A 20,865-nucleotide genomic window follows, 5' to 3' on the forward strand; every position below is an offset into this window, starting at 1 on the left:
CACACCTCTTTTTTAATTGTGATACCTAGTTCTGTGTGGAGTGACTGTGTGGCAGCTTACACCACACCTCTTTAAGTGTGATACTTAGTTCTGTGTGGAGCGACTGTATGCCAGCTTAGATCACACCTCTTTAAGTGTGATACGTAGTTCTGTGTGGAGTGACTGTGTGGCAGCTTAGATCACACCTCTTTAAGTGTGATACCTAGTTCTGTGTGGAGTGACTGTGTGCCAGCTTAGATCACACCTCTTTAAGTGTGATACCTAGTTCTGTGTGGAGTGACTGTGTGCCAGCTTACACCACACCTCTTTAAGTGTGATACCTAGTTCTGTGTGGAGCGACTGTGTGCCAGCTTACACCACACCTCTTTAAGTGTGATACCTAGTTCTGTGTGGAGTGACTGTGTGGCAGCTTAGATCACACCTCTTTAAGTGTGATACCTAGTTCTGTGTGGAGTGACTGTGTGCCAGCTTAGATTATACCTCTTTAAGTGTGATACCTAGTTCTGTGTGGAGTGACTGTGTGGCAGCTTAGATCACACCTCTTTAAGTGTGATACCTAGTTCTGTGTGGAGTGACTGTGTGCCAGCTTAGATCACACCTCTTTAAGTGTGATACCTAGTTCTGTGTGGAGTGACTGTGTGCCAGCTTACACCACACCTCTTTAAGTGTGATACCTAGTTCTGTGTGGAGCGACTGTGTGCCAGCTTACACCACACCTCTTTAAGTGTGATACCTAGTTCTGTGTGGAGTGACTGTGTGGCAGCTTAGATCACACCTCTTTAAGTGTGATACCTAGTTCTGTGTGGAGTGACTGTGTGCCAGCTTAGATTATACCTCTTTAAGTGTGATACCTAGTTCTGTGTGGAGTGACTGTGTGCCAGCTTAGATCACACCTCTTTAAGTGTGATACCTAGTTCTGTGTGGAGTGACTGTGTGCCAGCTTGGATCACACCTCTTTAAGTGTGATACCTAGTTCTGTGTGGAGTGACTGTATGCCAGCTTAGATCACACCTCTTTAAGTGTGATACCTAGTTCTGTGTGGAGTGACTGTGTGGCAGCTTACACCACACCTCTTTAAGTGTGATACCTAGTTCTGTGTGGAGTGACTGTGTGCCAGCTTAGATCACACCTCTTTAAGTGTGATACCTAGTTCTGTGTGGAGTGACTGTGTGTCAGCTTAGATCACACCTCTTTAAGTGTGATACCTAGTTCTGTGTGGAGTGACTGTGTGGCAGCTTACACCACACCTCTTTAAGTGTGATACCTAGTTCTGTGTGGAGTGACTGTGTGCCAGCTTAGATCACACCTCTTTAAGTGTGATACCTAGTTCTGTGTGGAGTGACTGTGTGCCAGCTTAGATCACACCTCTTTAAGTGTGATACCTAGTTCTGTGTGGAGTGACTGTGTGCCAGCTTAGATCACACCTCTTTAAGTGTGATACCTAGTTCTGTGTGGAGTGACTGTGTGCCAGCTTAGATCACACCTCTTTAAGTGTGATACCTAGTTCTGTGTGGAGTGACTGTGTGGCAGCTTAGATCACACCTCTTTAAGTGTGATACCTAGTTCTGTGTGGAGTGACTGTGTGGCAGCTTAGATCACACCTCTTTAAGTGTGATACCTAGTTCTGTGTGGAGTGACTGTGTGCCAGCTTAGATCACACCTCTTTAAGTGTGATACCTAGTTCTGTGTGGAGTGACTGTGTGCCAGCTTAGATCACACCTCTTTAAGTGTGATACCTAGTTCTGTGTGGAGTGACTGTGTGCCAGCTTAGATCACACCTCTTTAAGTGTGATACCTAGTTCTGTGTGGAGTGACTGTGTGGCAGCTTAGATCACACCTCTTTAAGTGTGATACCTAGTTCTGTGTGGAGTGACTGTGTGGCAGCTTAGATCACACCTCTTTAAGTGTGATACCTAGTTCTGTGTGGAGTGACTGTGTGCCAGCTTAGATCACACCTCTTTAAGTGTGATACCTAGTTCTGTGTGGAGTGACTGTGTGGCAGCTTAGATCACACCTCTTTAAGTGTGATACCTAGTTCTGTGTGGAGTGACTGTGTGGCAGCTTAGATCACACCTCTTTAAGTGTGATACTTAGTTCTGTATGGAGTGACTGTGTGCCAGCTTAGATCACACCTCTTTAAGTGTGATACCTAGTTCTGTGTGGAGTGACTGTGTGCCAGCTTAGATCACACCTCTTTAAGTGTGATACCTGGTTCTGTGTGGAGTGACTGTGTGCCAGCTTAGATCACACCTCTTTAAGTGTGATACCTAGTTCTGTGTGGAGCGACTGTGTGGCAGCTTAGATCACACCTCTTTAAGTGTGATACCTAGTTCTGTGTGGAGTGACTGTGTGCCAGCTTAGATCACACCTCTTTAAGTGTGATACCTAGTTCTGTGTGGAGTGACTGTGTGCCAGCTTAGATCACACCTCTTTAAGTGTGATACCTAGTTCTGTGTGGAGTGACTGTGTGCCAGCTTAGATCACACCTCTTTAAGTGTGATACCTAGTTCTGTGTGGAGTGACTGTGTGCCAGCTTAGATCACACCTCTTTAAGTGTGATACCTAGTTCTGTGTGGAGTGACTGTGTACCATCTTAGATCACACCTCTTTAAGTGTGATACCTAGTTCTGTGTGGAGTGACTGTGTGCCAGCTTAGATCACACCTCTTTAAGTGTGATACCTAGTTCTGTGTGGAGTGACTGTGTGCCAGCTTAGATCACACCTCTTTAAGTGTGATACCTAGTTCTGTGTGGAGTGACTGTGTGTCAGCTTAGATCACACCTCTTTAAGTGTGATACCTAGTTCTGTGTGGAGTGACTGTGTGCCAGCTTACACCACACCTCTTTAAGTGTGTTACCTAGTTCTGTGTGGAGTGACTGTGTGCCAGCTTAGATCACACCTCTTTAAGTGTGATACCTAGTTCTGTGTGGAGTGACTGTGTGCCAGCTTAGATCACACCTCTTTAAGTGTGATACCTAGTTCTGTGTGGAGTGACTGTGTGCCAGCTTAGATCACACCTCTTTAAGTGTGATACCTAGTTCTGTGTGGAGTGACTGTGTGGCAGCTTAGATCACACCTCTTTAAGTGTGATACCTAGTTCTGTGTGGAGTGACTGTGTGGCAGCTTAGATCACACCTCTTTAAGTGTGATACCTAGTTCTGTGTGGAGTGACTGTGTGCCAGCTTAGATCACACCTCTTTAAGTGTGATACCTAGTTCTGTGTGGAGTGACTGTGTGCCAGCTTAGATCACACCTCTTTAAGTGTGATACCTAGTTTTGTGTGGAGTGACTGTGTGCCAGCTTAGATCACACCTCTTTAAGTGTGATACCTAGTTCTGTGTGGAGTGACTGTGTGCCAGCTTAGATCACACCTCTTTAAGTGTGATACCTAGTTCTGTGTGGAGTGACTGTGTGGCAGCTTAGATCACACCTCTTTAAGTGTGATACCTAGTTCTGTGTGGAGTGACTGTGTGCCAGCTTAGATCACACCTCTTTAAGTGTGATACCTAGTTCTGTGTGGAGTGACTGTGTGTCAGCTTAGATCACACCTCTTTAAGTGTGATACCTAGTTCTGTGTGGAGTGACTGTGTGCCAGCTTAGATCACACCTCTTTAAGTGTGATACCTAGTTCTGTGTGGAGTGACTGTGTGCCAGCTTAGATCACACCTCTTTAAGTGTGATACCTAGTTCTGTGTGGAGTGACTGTGTGCCAGCTTAGATCACACCTCTTTAAGTGTGATACCTAGTTCTGTGTGGAGTGACTGTGTGCCAGCTTAGATCACACCTCTTTAAGTGTGATACCTAGTTCTGTGTGGAGTGACTGTGTGCCAGCTTAGATCACACCTCTTTAAGTGTGATACCTAGTTCTGTGTGGAGTGACTGTGTGCCAGCTTAGATCACACCTCTTTAAGTGTGATACCTAGTTCTGTGTGGAGTGACTGTGTGGCAGCTTAGATCACACCTCTTTAAGTGTGATACCTAGTTCTGTGTGGAGTGACTGTGTGGCAGCTTAGATCACACCTCTTTAAGTGTGATACCTAGTTCTGTGTGGAGTGACTGTGTGGCAGCTTAGATCACACCTCTTTAAGTGTGATACCTAGTTCTGTGTGGAGTGACTGTGTGCCAGCTTAGATTATACCTCTTTAAGTGTGATACCTAGTTCTGTGTGGAGTGACTGTGTGGCAGCTTAGATCACACCTCTTTAAGTGTGATACTTAGTTCTGTGTGGAGTGACTGTGTGCCAGCTTAGATCACACCTCTTTAAGCGTGATACCTAGTTCTGTGTGGAGTGACTGTGTGCCAGCTTAGATCACACCTCTTTAAGCGTGATACCTAGTTCTGTGTGGTGTGAATGAGATGCACTGTAAACCCCCTGTTCAATTGCAGGAAAGTTGTATCCCAGTTCCAAAGTGAAGGAATTTATCTGGCATTAAACTTTTGAACCTTAACTCTCCAACCCACCCTTCTCTGATGTCATAAACATGCTCAAGAAAACATTTATCGCACTTGTTACTTCACCTACAAGATCTGTACACGACTGACTTACCAATAATCTGCTGAGCCGACAGAAGGAGCAGTGTATGTGGCAGGCTCAGGGAAATCGCCGTGGTCCCTGCAACAGTAACAACACAATTAAACACTAGAACATGTACATGCCAGTTAAAGATCAAGCCAACATATCACCAGCCATTTCCATCACCTTCTCCACCTGAACAACCTTTAAATGTAAACAGTGGTCCACTAGCAGCAAGTTTTATACTACATGTTCTGAAGATGAGCAACTGTTAGGCTAACCTATAGTCCCTGAAATAATATACTTAAAAATATAAGGTCAAGTAAAAATCTACACAGGAACCCAAAAGTATCAGATGAATCCTTGTCTCTGAATTTCGGAAGCTGAAAAAGGGATGAGTTATAGGATGATAGAGCTGAGAAGTGGATGAAATGGAATGGGTTGGTAGTGAATGTTTTATTGAATGTATGATCTGGCGTCTATATGAGAAATTATTCAATGTGTACACTAAAAATATTATAATTGGGTGAGTGCGTGGTGAAGAACTCAAAGACTAAATGGACATGACAAAACTAATATATATAATAGTATATTCTTCCGGTTGTAGGTTCAAGGCAATCTGACAATACCCAGGCTGAATGTCCTTTCACTCCCACATACTGGTAGTAACCCATCTTCCCGAGGCAAGGGAGCTAACACATGCTTTGCAAATCCTGCAATCGACAGAAATCTGCACCACATTTTACAAACCGGATTTCGATTTCGGTGCGCGATTTTGATTGGACTATGCATAGACTCGTTAGCCCAGCCAAATAGTAACTACATAATACCAGCCTAGTTCGGCAAGGGTGGAAACTGGACTTTTATTGTCAGTTAACTCACTTGTCTCGGGAAGATGGTAGTAGCCTGGGAGAAGCTGCAGACTACAGCCACTAAGATTCAAACAGATCCTAGCCATAGGAATACCTGTCCTGCAAGTCTGTATGATGAACATGTCTCCATCAGCAGATAAATGTTACTGTCACCTGGGTCCCGTTCCACAAAGCGATCTTAGCACTAGGACAATCGTAAGCCAATGTTAAAGTATAGGAGTTACGATCATCTAACTAAGATTGTTTTGTGGAACGGGGCCCAGACAAAAAAAGGCAACTGAATGGATCAGGTGGTCAGGCCTGGTGACTTGGTTGAGTGTGTCCTTGTACCCCAAATGACATGGATCGTTACAATAACAATCACTGGATTGTCTGGTCCAGATCTGATTAGTTACAGGCTGCTGTCATGTAGCTGCAACTATTACTGGTGCAGCATTCAAAAATAAACAGCTAGACAGATGGTCAGATGGATGGACATGTTCATCAACACACATAGCATCAATAGTCTCTTCAAAGAATGTGTGGCATTTCATGTGCCCACTAATGAAACTCTTATATAAGCAGCTATGAAGTTTAGTCACAAATAGACATGACAGATATTCGAAAGTCAGTTTTGAACTTTTGTGGATCTGCATACATTGATTGTGCACTTGACATCTTCTTGGTTTACTGATGGTATATAACCCATTGGCTTGTAGGCAGGCATGTGACAGGTGTGTGAGCGAGTTGTATCATTGTTCCATCAGGCTGCTATAACCTCCATATGATCCTTTCACATCAGGAGGTGATAGAGGTGCTCCCTAGATGACCTGTGTCAAACATCTTGTGCAGGTCATGTTTCCAGGATCATACTCCCCTACCATAAACTACCTATTTCATTACTTAATTATAACTTTCAGTTAAAGTTCAGTCATGATGGAGTATCCTTGGTGGAAAAATGACAAGTGACACTGCATCAAAGCATAGTCAACTTCATGGCAAATTGAGCAAATTTAAAAGTTAACAGAGGTGAAATAAAAGCTGGATGGGTGTGCACACAATGGATCTAATTCTCACTTGCTGCTGACCTGCAGAGAGTTATCTGCCCTGATCAGTCCATAAAGAAACGTGATTGCAACCTACACCTGACTTCTTAACATTGTTTCAGTTCAAAGTGTGTATTAGTTACAATAACAATTCAGGGCTACTACCTTTAACTACCCTGGGGCATCAACTTTACAGATCTCTATCTTTCACACATGAATAGCAAGCAGTAAGGTATCCTATTTGGGAGGCTATCCCACGTTTGTCCAGTGGGGCTGTTCGAGGATATCACAAACTGGCAACAAATGAAAGAGGATGTGAGAGTGACTATACGCATCAAGGTCTACCTCACACCTGTAATGATAATCAATTCCTGGGAATAACCTGACAGCTCTAATCCACAGAGAATTTCAGAATCTTTTTTGATAAAATCTGTTAGAGCCTATGGGAGAAACCCTATAATCTCTTAAAGATAATAGAGTGGTGACTGCATCCTCTATAGAGTGTGTGTATCCACTCAAGGAAAGAAACAGGGGCATCATTCAGTCCACATTTCACACATGATAAGGACTTGCACATCGAACCAACAAACTCCTCACACAACAACACCGGTAATCATCTCATGCAGTCTTGAGGGATTTCATGAATTCCTGACAGGGCTTTAGAAGTCAAAAATATATCTTGAGTTGGTGTGAGGTATAAGGTGCATGAAGCTGAAAACAGATGTCCAACTGAGTCAAATTTCAATTCAACATTACCACATGATCAGTGATGTGAGTGAGTGAGTGAGTATGGTTTTACGCCGCTTTTAGCAATATTCCAGCAATATCACGGCGGGGGACACCAGAAATGGGGTTCACATATTGTACCCATGTCAGGAATCGAACCCGGGTCTTCGGCATGACGAGCGAACCCTTTAACCACTAGGCTACCCAACAGCGCCTTCAGTGATGAGAATAGTTTGGTATCCCTTTATCCCTGAAGCTTCATTAAAGTATAGACAGATCAACTTCAAAATGAACAAAATAAGTGAACCTGATGTGACCAACAGATGACAAAGTATCCTGCACCCCACAAATGTAAGGTATGTGGTCCCCTGCACCCCACAAATGTAAGGAATGTGGTCTCCTGCACCCCACAAATGTAAGGAATGTGGTCCCCTGCACCCCACAAATGTAAGGTATGTGGTCCCCTGCACCCCACAAATGTCAGGAATGTGGTCTCCTGCACCCCACAAATGTAAGGAATGTGGTCTCCTGCACCCCACAAATGTAAGGAATGTGGTCTCCTGCACCCCACAAATGTAAGGAATGTGGTCCCCTACACCCCACAAATGTCAGGAATGTGGTCTCCTGCACCCCACAAATGTAAGGAATGTGGTCTCCTGCACCCCACAAATGTCAGGAATGTGGTCTCCTGCACCCCACAAATGTAAGGAATGTGGTCCCCTGCACCCCACAAATGTAAGGAATGTGGTCTCCTGCACCCCACAAATGTAAGGTATGTGGTCCCCTGCACCCCACAAATGTAAGGAATGTGGTCCCCTACACCCCACAAATGTCAGGAATGTGGTCTCCTGCACCCCACAAATGTAAGGAATGTGGTCTCCTGCACCCCACAAATGTAAGGAATGTGGTCCCCTACACCCCACAAATGTAAGGAATGTGGTCTCCTGCACCCCACAAATGTAAGGTATGTGGTCCCCTGCACCCCACAAATGTCAGGAATGTGGTCTCCTGCACCCCACAAATGTAAGGAATGTGGTCCCCTACACCCCACAAATGTAAGGAATGTGGTCTCCTGCACCCCACAAATGTAAGGTATGTGGTCCCCTGCACCCCACAAATGTAAGGAATGTGGTCTCCTGCACCCCACAAATGTAAGGAATGTGGTCTCCTGCACCCCACAAATGTAAGGAATGTGGTCCCCTGCACCCCACAAATGTAAGGAATGTGGTCTCCTGCACCCCACAAATGTCAGGAATGTGGTCTCCTGCACCCCACAAATGTAAGGAATGTGGTCTCCTGCACCCCACAAATGTAAGGAATGTGGTCTCCTGCACCCCACAAATGTAAGGAATGTGGTCCCCTACACCCCACAAATGTCAGGAATGTGGTCCCCTGCACCCACAAATGTCAGGTATGTGGTCCCCTGCACCCCACAAATGTAAGGAATGTGGTCCCCTGCACCCCACAAATGTAAGGTATGTGGTCCCCTGCACCCCACAAATGTCAGGAATGTGGTCCCCTGCACCCCACAAATGTAAGGTATGTGGTCTCCTGCACCCCACAAATGTAAGGTATGTGGTCCCCTGCACCCCACAAATGTAAGGAATGTGGTCCCCTGCACCCCACAAATGTAAGGTATGTGGTCCCCTGCACCCCACAAATGTAAGGTATGTGGTCCCCTGCACCCCACAAATGTAAGGTATGTGGTCCCCTGCACCCCACAAATGTCAGGAATGTGGTCCCCTGCACCCCACAAATGTAAGGAATGTGGTCTCCTGCACCCCACAAATGTAAGGAATGTGGTCCCCTGCACCCACAAATGTCAGGTATGTGGTCCCCTACACCCCACAAATGTCAGGAATGTGGTCCCCTGCACCCAACAAATGTCAGGAATGTGTTCTCCTGCACCCCACAAATGTCAGGAATGTGGACTCCTGCACCCCACAAATGTCAGGAATGTGGTCTCCTGCACCCCACAAATGTCAGGAATGTGGTCCCCTGCACCCCACAAATGTCAGGAATGTGGTCTCCTGCACCCCACAAATGTGAGGAATGTGGTCCCCTGCACCCGACAAATGTCAGGAATGTGGTCTCCTGCACCCCACAAATGTGAGGAATGTGGTCCCCTGCACCCCACAAATGTCAGGAATGTGGCCCCCTGCACCCCACAAATATCAGGAATGTGGTCCCCTGCATCCCACAAATGTCAGGAATGAGGTCCCCTTCTGGTGCAATTGGAGAAGGAAACAAGAAAGAAATGAGCAAAGCTCACATACCCCTGTTATCCCTGCTAGTCAACAACAAATAGTAAATAGTTTGTTAATTAATTAAATATACCTGTCAGAGGAACTGCCCTTTCCTTTGTAACCCCATGAGGATGCATTGTTTGAAATGAACACATGTTTTAGCAAATATATTTCAATCTAGTGTAGGATAATCAATGCTTAGCACAACATACATTCTTGATGTTTCTTAATGTGTCCATGGAAACGGCAAAAATTAAAAAATTCCGAATCTTGCAAAAGGCACAAGTACTCATTGTGGTAAATGGATGTAGCATGTTTGGTGAAGCTTGGGTGCATAGTTAAAAAAATATGGGCCGTACAAAACACCCACCCTAAAAGGCAAAAATTAAAAAGTTCAAAATCTTCAAACTAGCAAAATGCACAAGTACACATTGTGGTTTAATGTGTGTAGCAAGTTTGGTGAAGCTAGGGTGCATGGTTAAAAAGTTATGGGCCGTACAAAAGCTCGGACTGAAGGACGGACAGACGGAACACTTTATACCCCCAATTACTTCGTAAATTAATTAACTGGCGATAGACAAGGAGGTTCAAATATTAATATGATGCACACAAAATATGTTCACAAACAGCAGGATATTCTCTGATTCTTCAAACAATAAAAACACATTATCATTAAAACAAAAACTTCAAACCAATCAATACAATGAATAACATATATTTCATGTGTGAAAAGGAAATAGCACTGACTCCATACACACTTTTCAAAGCAGTAGATATCAGCTATTTTGGCACATTGTTGAGCCAAAACCAATCTATGAACAAGCCATTATCCAACAAAGCACTGTCTTAATAGCAATTTCCTTAAAACACAATATAAATTGGCAATTCCATCTTCATTATAAGAAATTAATTGAGCAAACATGAGGCTTGGCCCCAGCAATATGCAGACTGGACAATCTCATGTGAATTGAAAGCTCTTAATCTCCCAGTTAATCTAATCCGACTCCATCAAGTGTAATACACACTGATAATCATCTATATAAATGCTAATTTGCAATCCATAATAATCTGGTTTATATAATTCAATCTGTGAGACACAAACCAACAATTTTGGGCTTATTGCAATGAAGTGCCTCCCTGGAGATGAGCTGTGCCACAAGTGGCCCCTATTACCCTCCCTCCCTCGTGACTCATAGCCATTGTTACACAGATCATTCCGCACAAATACCACTGCACCCATCTCACTAACACTCATGCCTTCCCCACCAATTAGATTTATGCAACCAATCACAGTTTTAATATAAAATGGAATATTTCAGATTTGTCAAGTATGTGTTGTTAAAATGATCGCAGAGGACATTTTAAACAAATTATTTGAACAAAATACAAATGAAAAAAAAATCAGAAGATATAAATACACACTACTGCCTATTGTATATAACACTCTATGTGTACAGAGCGGACCTGGCAATACTGTATGTGTCTGTTTGCTAACCAATGCCTGTCTGGACCCTGTACTGTAGAGGAGTCCTTGTGTTTGCCTGCTAACCCATGCCTGTCTGGACCCTGTACTGGGGAGGAGTCCTTGTGTTTGCCTGCTAACCAATGCCTGTCTGGACCCTGTACTGGGAAGGAGTCCTTGTGTTTGCCTGTTAACACATGCCTGTCTGGACCCTGTACTGTGGAAGAGTCCTTGTGTTTGCCTGCTAACACATGCCTGTCTGGACCCTGTACTGGGGAGGAGTCCTTGTGTTTGCCTGCTAACCAATGCCTGTCTGGACCCTGTACTGTAGAGGAGTCCTTGTGTTTGCCTGCTATTTCCCTGTCTTTGAGCACCCAGAATTCTCCTGAACATACAGTGTTCCCTCATTACTGCGCTCTTCAATATAGCACTAACTCGGTTATAGTGCGCGGAACAGCATGGCTTCTAAAATTTACAAACATTTTTAATAAACTCAAGATTTCCAATGACACGATGTTTTCCCCCATTATCAGCTGATCACCGCGATCACGTAACATGGGTCAGCAAATCCGAACTGAAGTACGTAATTTAATCCTATTTTTATAATATCTGGTACTAAAAAAAATTGTCATTGTTAATCTTGACTAATGTTTGCTAAATATTTATTATTAATTATATTTAAAATTTCACTCGATAGACTCTAATTATAATAATGTTTACAATAAAATCGTACGTTTACGGCAAAATTGTATGCGAAGTGATCTGAAGATCATACAACTCACCGTTATTTACAGCAACCAAGGTCAGATTACCGCTATCGACGCCTTGAAATGAACTTTAGTTGAAAGAGAATGGATACACATATCATAAAAGCTGTACCATGACTCGATAAAAGTCATATTTGAGGCAGTTTGTCTACTAAATGTCAACATATCATTTTCGCAACCGAAATACATGTAGCGCGGGAAGTCCCTACAGTGACTGGTCAAAATCGTTCCATGCATAAAAAAATATCCTGCATACATTCTGTACCAAAGTGCTACGCTTATGGTTCTTATAATTTTAAGTATATATGGTGCAAGCTGCAACTAAAATAACACGATATTGGAATATATTGTTCCTGATCAAATCATAATTTCAGTTACAATTTCTTCCGACCATTGCATCAAAATTCTTTGAAGGTGTATCATTGGGTACTTTTTAACTGAATCGCCGGTAGATTGGGAGGAAACGTGTGCACAGCTGATTGCTATTTACGGCTTAGTTTATGAGAAGATACACACAGTAATCTTAATCTCTGCATATAAGGCAATGCCTTGGAGGGCTGGAAATACATTTTAAATGGTAAATCTTCTTGTCTAGTGATGTTTATATCAAATTTCTTACTTTTATTGACCAAGTTTGTTATACCTGTTTATTCACCTGAATTCACTGAAACGATACAATGTGTTTTGGTTTTTTTAAAGCGCATGTTAATACTCAATAAAAAAATTGTTACATTATGAATCATAAATAACTTCTATTCTAATCTTTTTCGAAACTCTGAAACGTGCAACGTAGATCGGTAAGGTAGGCAGAGCATGTATACTGTTTTGTTGGATCATCTATAACGCTCATTAATTATTTGGAAGGTAGCGTTGTAGCGAGGGCTCACTGTATTTTACAGAAAAAAACAGTTATCAAATTACAGTTATAAAATATAATAAAAAGGAGACCAGTAACTTTCTTCATTTTCTGATACTGCCATAAGCTAGACTTGCCAACTATTATAGACGTGCATGGTCTGTATTGGATATACTTGTTTCAGGGTCTGCAAGACAAACTTGGCCAGTATGGACAGCTCTGGAGACCACACACCAGAACTGATGTTGTGTTGCTCTGTACCTGTCAGCATGGATTATTCATGTGTGTATGCTGGATAATGACTCATATTCAATATGAAACAGAAATGGTTGCCAACTCTTGACATCATAATTCAACTATTTCACTGCTTGAATCATCTAGACCTACCTCTTGGGGTAATATAATGAATGTTCTGAATATACCACAGCAATGATGATTCACTTGAATATATTTTTAGAATTGTAATAGTTACATGAAAATTTATCTGAGACCGATTCCACAATAAGGTCAACCTTTCTTCACTCTGTGAATGACCATCTTTCAATAGTTGCAAGAGCCTGCCTTGGGCAGTGAAAGTGACCTAGCATGGAACAAGCACCTCATTATGAAGGGCTGAAGGAAACATGCATGAGACCAGGCAAAACAGCTATTCACCAAATGTTGAAGACAACTGACGTCCTTGCTAGTCTAAGGAAAAGTTAAATAAAAAGCCACCAACATATGCTACAAAAGGAAAGAACTAACAAAATCCATACAAATGTCCCAAGGCATGCAATTATAAAACCATAAATCTCTATCGCCTGTGCTGTGGTTCCATCAGCCTGCTAATGATTAACCATATCTTCTAGGCAGGGAGCTGGGAGGCATTTGTGGAGTATTTCCTAAGTTCTGCAGGAGACGAGGCTATAATAAATAAAATAAAATATTGCCTCCAATAACAAGATGATCCAGGACAATGGTTTCTTTGACTGAACAAGTGCTGACAAGGCAACAAAATTAATCCTCATTCCCTGGACAGCATCCATCTATCAGGTACTGAATGCTGGTCACTGCAGCAACACCCTGCATGGTGTTATTACGTCCACGTACCACCATCATATATTAACCTGGAGTGATCTCTGATCTGCATTATGCCATCATACATCACCGCAACACCTCACATGGTGATGTCTGATCTGCATACTGCCATCACACATCACCGCAACACCTCACATGGTGATGTCTGATCTGCATACTGCCATCATACATCATTGCAACACCTCACATGGTGATGTCTGATCTGCATACTGCCATCACACATCAACGCAACACCTCACATGGTGATGTCTGATCTGCATACTGCCATCACCCATCACCGCAACACCTCACATGGTGATGTCTGATCTGCATACTGCCATCACACATCACCGCAACACCTCACATGGTGATGTCTGATCTGCATACTGCCATCATACATATCGCAACATCTCACATGGTGATGTCTGATCAGCATACTGCCATCATACATCATCGCAACATCTCACATGGTGATGTCTGATCTGCATACTGCCATCATACATCACAGCAACACCTCACATGGTGATGTCTGATCTGCATACTGCCATCATACATCAAGACCTCACAAGATAACCTATTTTCTAGTAGTGTCTGAGTCTCTCGCAATCTTAGTACAGCAATATTTCAGAGACAGGAACTTCACATCAACAATTGCTTAGGTAATTAATTCTGCAAAGTTTTCAGATCTCATTGCTCAATAAATTTCACAAAATTGATACCTAACTACAAAACAACCAAATTTGATAGCTGTTATTCTCCTTTAACAAAGTAAGACAATTAGATGTGGCCAGTGAGTGTGTGTCATTGATGTTCAACATAATTATTTCTCCACCAGAGGATCCTTGAATGCTTGATGACAGACGCACAGTGGCATTGTAGTGGACACTGACATAGGCCCCATGTTATTGTGTCTGGAAGGGAGGCAATAATACTCAATTAGCCACAGACACATCACAGACCTCAACATGCAACTCCCCCACATGTTAATTGATACACAGCAATAACAGTGGAGCTAATTCCCTGTTGCAGTCAGTGCCAGATTATCACATGTAGAAATAAGTCTCCAGTCTCACTTATAAAATAGTGAGCATAAAGTTAATGGTGTGCACAAGTTATTGATCGGAGTTAATTTACCATAACAAATACTGATGGTATGGTCTGCATGCCCTGGTTTACTGGTTCCTCTACAGCTCACCAATATACTGACAAACACCAGCCTATTGCCGCCTTCCATACAAGTAACAGTCATCTTAGCTAGCATACGCAGTAGACTGAAAACAATCACAACTTGTTTGCCTGCAAAGTCATTTCACAGAACCATTGTAGCTGTATAGTGTATGAAACAGAGCCAATATTGACTCAGTCTGAATGGTGTAATTTCCTCACTGGTGGGCAATGATCATAGAGAAAACATTGCTATGGAATGTGAAAACATCAATAAAATGGTTTATGAATCTCATATTAGGCATATTTGCAAAGTGTTTTTCCACATGCAGAGGAAATGAGCGTGATAGTTGTCACAAGGCTAGCATTCCATGAGGACTGTGCCATGCTCCTGCACCTACTGAAATCCCATTTGCTGGGGGACCCCAGTGGAATCATGGATGCAACTACACCACCACCATTCAGTTTAATGCCAGTCACAAAACTTTATCATGTTTGCAACACAAAATGACCTAAAACTGAAACGTTGGTGCTGCTGCCTGGCTAATATGAAATTGTAGTTTGAACAACAATGTTTTCAAAAACTTCCATCCAGGAAGCAATCAGGAATGGAGTATATGGCTCTTTATATCGAGGAAGCAATTGGGGATGTAGCATATGACTCTTTATATCTAGGAAGCAATCAGGAATGGAGTATGTGGCTCTTTATATCTGGCAAGCAATCAGGAATGGAGTATGTGGCTCCTTATATCAAGGAAGCAATCAGGAATGGAGTATATGGCTCTTTATATCTAGGAAGCAATCAGGGATGGAGTATATGGCTCTTTATATCTAGGAAGCAATCAGGGATGGTGTATATGGCTCTTTATATCTAGGAAGCAATCAGGGATGGAGTATATGGCTCTTTATATCTAGGAAGCAATCAGGGATGGAGTATATGTCTCTTTATATCGAGGAAGCAATTGGGGATGGAGCATATGATTCTTTATATCTACACATCTATCAGGAATGGAGTATGTGGCTCCTTTTATCAAGGAAGCAATCAGGAATGGAGTACCGTATATCGCTGTGTATAAGGCGACCCCACGTATAAGACGACCCCCCTGTACACGCCTTAAAAATCAACCCAAAATCCTAAACTCCGTGTATAAGGCGACCGGGAATGAAACACATCACAAGTCTTACTGATATAGACGATTTAACGTGCGCTTTCCGACTGTAGCGTATTTCTCACACGGACATCACAAGTTAGTTAGTTAGTTACTTTGGAGATTTAACGTGCGCTTTCTGACTGATGCGTATTTCGCACACATCACAAGTGCCCATACAAACCTTATATATGCAATAAAATATGTTTATCTTGCGTTGTTTTGTTTTTCTACAATGATAGGTCGCGTGTGTTACTCCAGCACACGTCGCCATTTTGTGTTTACACGGTACGACACCAAATTGGTGCCCAAAAAATAAAATTCATTTATGAAGTAATAACATATAAGAGACAATGGTGAGTAATTTAATCGCCAATTAACTATGTTGTAACTAACTAGGCTTATGTTTGCTTCACATTCAGCGTGTTTATTCCACAATCACTTGTACACACCGTCTCCAACACTTGTTAATACAACTGTAAAAACAGCGGGAATTGATTTCAGCTTCACCGGTTATCACATGTTAGGTCACATGTGCAATATGCAAATGCTTACCGGTACTTCCGGCTCTCTGCTCATTGGTGATTGTTTTACCGTGTCAGGTGGTTTGACAATCTGCATCGAGGCGAGGGTCATTTCAACTTTATTTGCAGAAATTATTAAACTTTATTCAAGGAAAAGAGATACAAATCATGTTTATGTATGGAAATAGTTATTGGAACAGTTATTTAGGACGAAATGCGAAGTTTTATTGTCAAATGCTGGGCTGGCTATCGGACGCCGGTTGACATCGCCAGTGGAAAAAAATGTGAGATCTTCGACTCCGTGTATAAGACGACCCCCCTTCTTAGCCCCCTCATTTTAGGTACGAAAAACTCGCCTTATACACAGCGATATACGGTATATGGCTCTTTATATCTAGGAAGCAATCAGGGATGGAGTATATGACTCTTTATATCAAGGAAGCTATCAGGGATGGAGAATATGACTCTTTATACAGAGGAAGCAATCAGGGATGGAGTATTTGACTCTTTATATCGAGGAAGCAATCAGGGATGGAGTATATGACTCTTTATATCGAGGAAGCAATCAGGGGTGGAGTATATGACTCTTTATACAGAGGAAGCAATCAGGGATGGAGTATATGACTCTTTATATCGAGGAAGCAATCAGGGATGGAGTATATGACTCTTTATATCGAGGAAGCAATCAGGGATGGAGTATATGACTCTTTATACAGAGGAAGCAATCAGGGATGGAGTATATGACTCTTTATATCGAGGAAGCAATCAGGGATGGAGTATATGACTCTTTATACAGAGGAAGCAATCAGGGATGGAGTATATGACTCTTTATATCGAGGAAACAATCAGGGTTAGAAATGCTGTACAAACAATTAACATACAGACAGCTGTACAGTGTTCAATCATGCACATGTAGTGTAGATGGTGTGTCTATGTTGACAAGGGTCTACACGTGAGATGTTGGTTTCATGTAGTGTAGATGGTGTGTCTATGTTGACAAGGGTCTACACGTGAGATGTTGGTTTCATGTAGTGTAGATGGTGTGTCTATGTTGACAAGGGTCTGCACGTGAGATGTTGGTTTCATGTAGTGTAGATGGTGTGTCTATGTTGACAAGGGTCTACACGTGAGATGTTGGTTTCATGTAGTGTAGATGGTGTGTCTATGTTGACAAGGGTCTACACGTGAGATGTTGGTTTCATGTAGTGTAGATGGTGTGTCTATGTTGACAAGGGTCTACACGTGAGATGTTGGTTTCATGTAGTGTAGATGGTGTGTCTATGTTGACAAGGGTCTACACGTGAGATGTTGGTTTCATGTAGTGTAGATGGTGTGTCTATGTTGACAAGGGTCTGTTTCATGCAGTGTAGGCAATTATGACTCCAGTATTATTGGCCTGTACTAAAGATCTTGAGTTTACTGGAAAGGTAGCATTCACAAAATTTCTAGATGTATAGTATACTGCTCAATAGGTTACTAGAACTGCTATACTGACATTTATATATGTCCCTACAGAACCTTAGTTGTAAACAGTTGCCTTGCGTGTATGATGAAGGGAAGTGCACAGTGCCCGAGGTAGTGCAGCTATAATCACATGCATGTCATGTCCATATCAGACAATGGCATAAATCACCATTTAGATTACAGATGAGGGCAGATGGAATTATCATCAACCCTCAGATGAAATGCTCAATTTTCACAAACATGTCTCGCAAATGAAAACATCTCAAGTAATTTTAAAACAATTTGGAACTATTTGCCAACAGCTTGGTCTAAATGACAAACTATTTTAAAACTGAGTATGCATTCGAATACAAGCCTGCGCATGTCCCCAATGAGACATTGCAGTTTGTGGTAAGTCTGTGCATCTGGCATCTCCTCCTCTCTCCCTTTGCTGTGTGGATGCCTTGCCAGGAGTCAGCCTTCAGCCAGCCTTGTGTAATCAAGGGGAAGCAGGGCTACATTTATTTCACATCACGTTATCTTCTAATCAAGCCCATCTCACAAAACATTTAAACTTGTGTGTGTAATCGCTGCTGTCATCTCCTTGAGGCTTTCATCAGCTACACACACATCATCACTGAAATCCTTACTCACAGTAAAGACTTCACTCTGGAATTAATCTTGGATGCTATATGTATCATTCTGTACATTTCCCATATTGCTTAGTGCAGTAGGAAATCTTGAATAGTGACTTAAAGTTAAACAGATACCATAACTAGATAACCACAGTCATCAGTTATTCACTTTCTACTGACACCAATTTATTCTTGTTCGGGTGATAATACCCAAAGTAGCACACTCTGATCCTTTACATACCAGTAACTTTATTACTTTAAATACTGCTACAATTTCATTTCAATGTGGTAGACAAAGGCAATTTGACTAAGCAATATATAAAGAAATACAAACATTTTAAGTGTTTTGGAGCTCTTCGAAAACAATGGTTTGCGTAACACTATAAGCTATCAAAAGGGGTTATTTGAAGGTTTAGAGAGTTAGTATCTTGAAGACATTGCAATCAAATTTTAAAAATACCCATTTAATGTTAACAGCAGATTCTTAATGAACATCTTAATAAGAGTCTAATTCTGCAAGCATCTTGACCTCCTGGACGATTTTGTTACTTTAAAAGAGCACATCCAATAAACAGAGAGAAAACTCATGTATGTAGGTATGAGTTACTCATATTTCATGACATACAAGATGTACAATTTTGCAAACTTGTCACTCTTGTTCAATACATAATTTCTTACATTCTTTATGTCAGTTTCTAAAATTAGCAAATAGAATAAATCAACCTCGAGTTTGCATATTAATCTCTACATGTTTTTTTACATGTCAAACACTGAGATGGTGGGGAATGGGAGTGAAATTCTTGGCAACATAGATGAAGTGGGTGTCTCCATCTAGTTCTGAGTGAAAAGTAAACATCAGTATTGACTTGTCAGGTTCATTATCCCCAATTACATAATCAATATGTGGAATACATGGTGTGACATTCAGCTTCCCCTCCTCCATGATGCCAGAGGAAGCAGGCCGCTGCAGCAGGGACACACTACAACACAATACATCATTCATGTGCCAATCGTTAGCCCTGGTGGCGTGGTGGCCTTCTACCCAGCTCCTCAGCTCCTGTACCCCCTTCACTGCACATTAACAGTCATCTCCTCCACACAACCAAATACATGTCATAGGACTGCCTCCTCCACACTACAAATACTTGTAATGGCAAACTATCTATTGATCCTTATCACAATTAAATGTGTCCTGTGTGAAAATTTCAACTAAATCCAAAACCATAGTCACATTAACACAATTAAATGATTCCAATTAAAAAATAAAACAAACGCTGTAAATCATTGTGAAACTTGATATATAAAATCCTTTAATTCATTGAAAGATTTGACGAGTAGAAAGAAACCATTAATAATTCACTCTGGTTTTTGCTCTGTAAATGCTAATCTGCATCAGCCAGCACCAGGTTGACAGCTACATACTTAGGATGTATCAATCATGTCCTTGTATTCAATATGTTCTCAGGTTATTTTTTCCAACACGCAAACGGCTCAAATATCATTTGGACATGACAGGCACAAGTTCAGCAACCTTGATTCCACATATCATTCACACTTCATATCAATAATTCATACAGATTTGGTAATCAATCCAGCTGTACCAGTTTCAAAAAGCACAAAGTCAACATGGATGGTCTGGAAGGTGATGCCATCACTTCCTAGCTATAATCAACATAATTTGTTTCATTTCCATATAAATAGCGTGGTTAGCATTTGAAAACAGGCTGTCATCTTGTGTTTTAGCCATGTCAACACAGGGCCTGCCAGGCTGCAGCACCAGGAGAGTGGCTGTCCTCGCAGCAACAGGATATCACCACACTGGCCCCCCTCTACCCTCCTTCTCTATCAACTGCATTTCTCATTTACACTTTTTTTTGTTAACACAAACAAAAGCACTTGTCTCGACTTCCTAATCATAACACTGCACAGCATCCCTTTGCTGCAATACATTTGCTCAATTAAACCTTGTGTATGCGTCATTTGTTAACTTTGAATTTCTTCTTCAGACAAAAACTTGCACCTCTTTGTGTGAATGATTATTAAAGTGTGGACTTGACTCAGAATTAAACTACAGTCTTCATGGGAGATCTGCAGTTGTGATGGCTGAAATTTCATCCATGGAAAAAGTTAAGGCTGAGAATAACATTACAGTTTGCTTCAGGAGTAGAGAAGCAGCCTTCTTAACTAGGTAGCACTCAAAAAGTCCAAGCTTTCCCCATCAGTTTGATAGAAAGAACAGCAGGGCATAGTGAAGTTGTATATGATAGATATACACATACACAGTGCTTGTACACTGGCAAATAGCAATGATGTGTAACATGTAAGCATAGATGTAACACTTTTAACTGAGATAGTAGATGTGAAAATAAAGACAGTGGAGGCCAATGGTTGTACAGCTTGTTAATACTGTAACACTATATCAACATTA

General features: G+C 41.8%; 1 protein-coding gene across 2 annotated transcripts in view; it reads right to left on the reverse strand.

Annotated features, from left to right (window-relative positions):
- The window catches only part of LOC139478272 (inactive tyrosine-protein kinase transmembrane receptor ROR1-like), a 213,856-nt gene that overhangs the window by 129,535 nt on the left and 63,456 nt on the right, over window positions 1-20,865 (reverse strand). For both annotated transcript variants that reach the window (XM_071260684.1, XM_071260688.1), the window contains exon 2: window positions 4,547-4,612. In XM_071260684.1, coding sequence (XP_071116785.1) covers window positions 4,547-4,612 — 66 coding nt within the window. The remainder of the gene's footprint in view (window positions 1-4,546; window positions 4,613-20,865) is intronic.

This window comes from Haliotis cracherodii, unplaced genomic scaffold (genome assembly GCF_022045235.1).
Source record: "Haliotis cracherodii isolate W230 unplaced genomic scaffold, xgHalCrac1.p SCAF_4, whole genome shotgun sequence".
In the NCBI taxonomy this organism is placed as follows: domain Eukaryota; kingdom Metazoa; phylum Mollusca; class Gastropoda; order Lepetellida; family Haliotidae; genus Haliotis; species Haliotis cracherodii.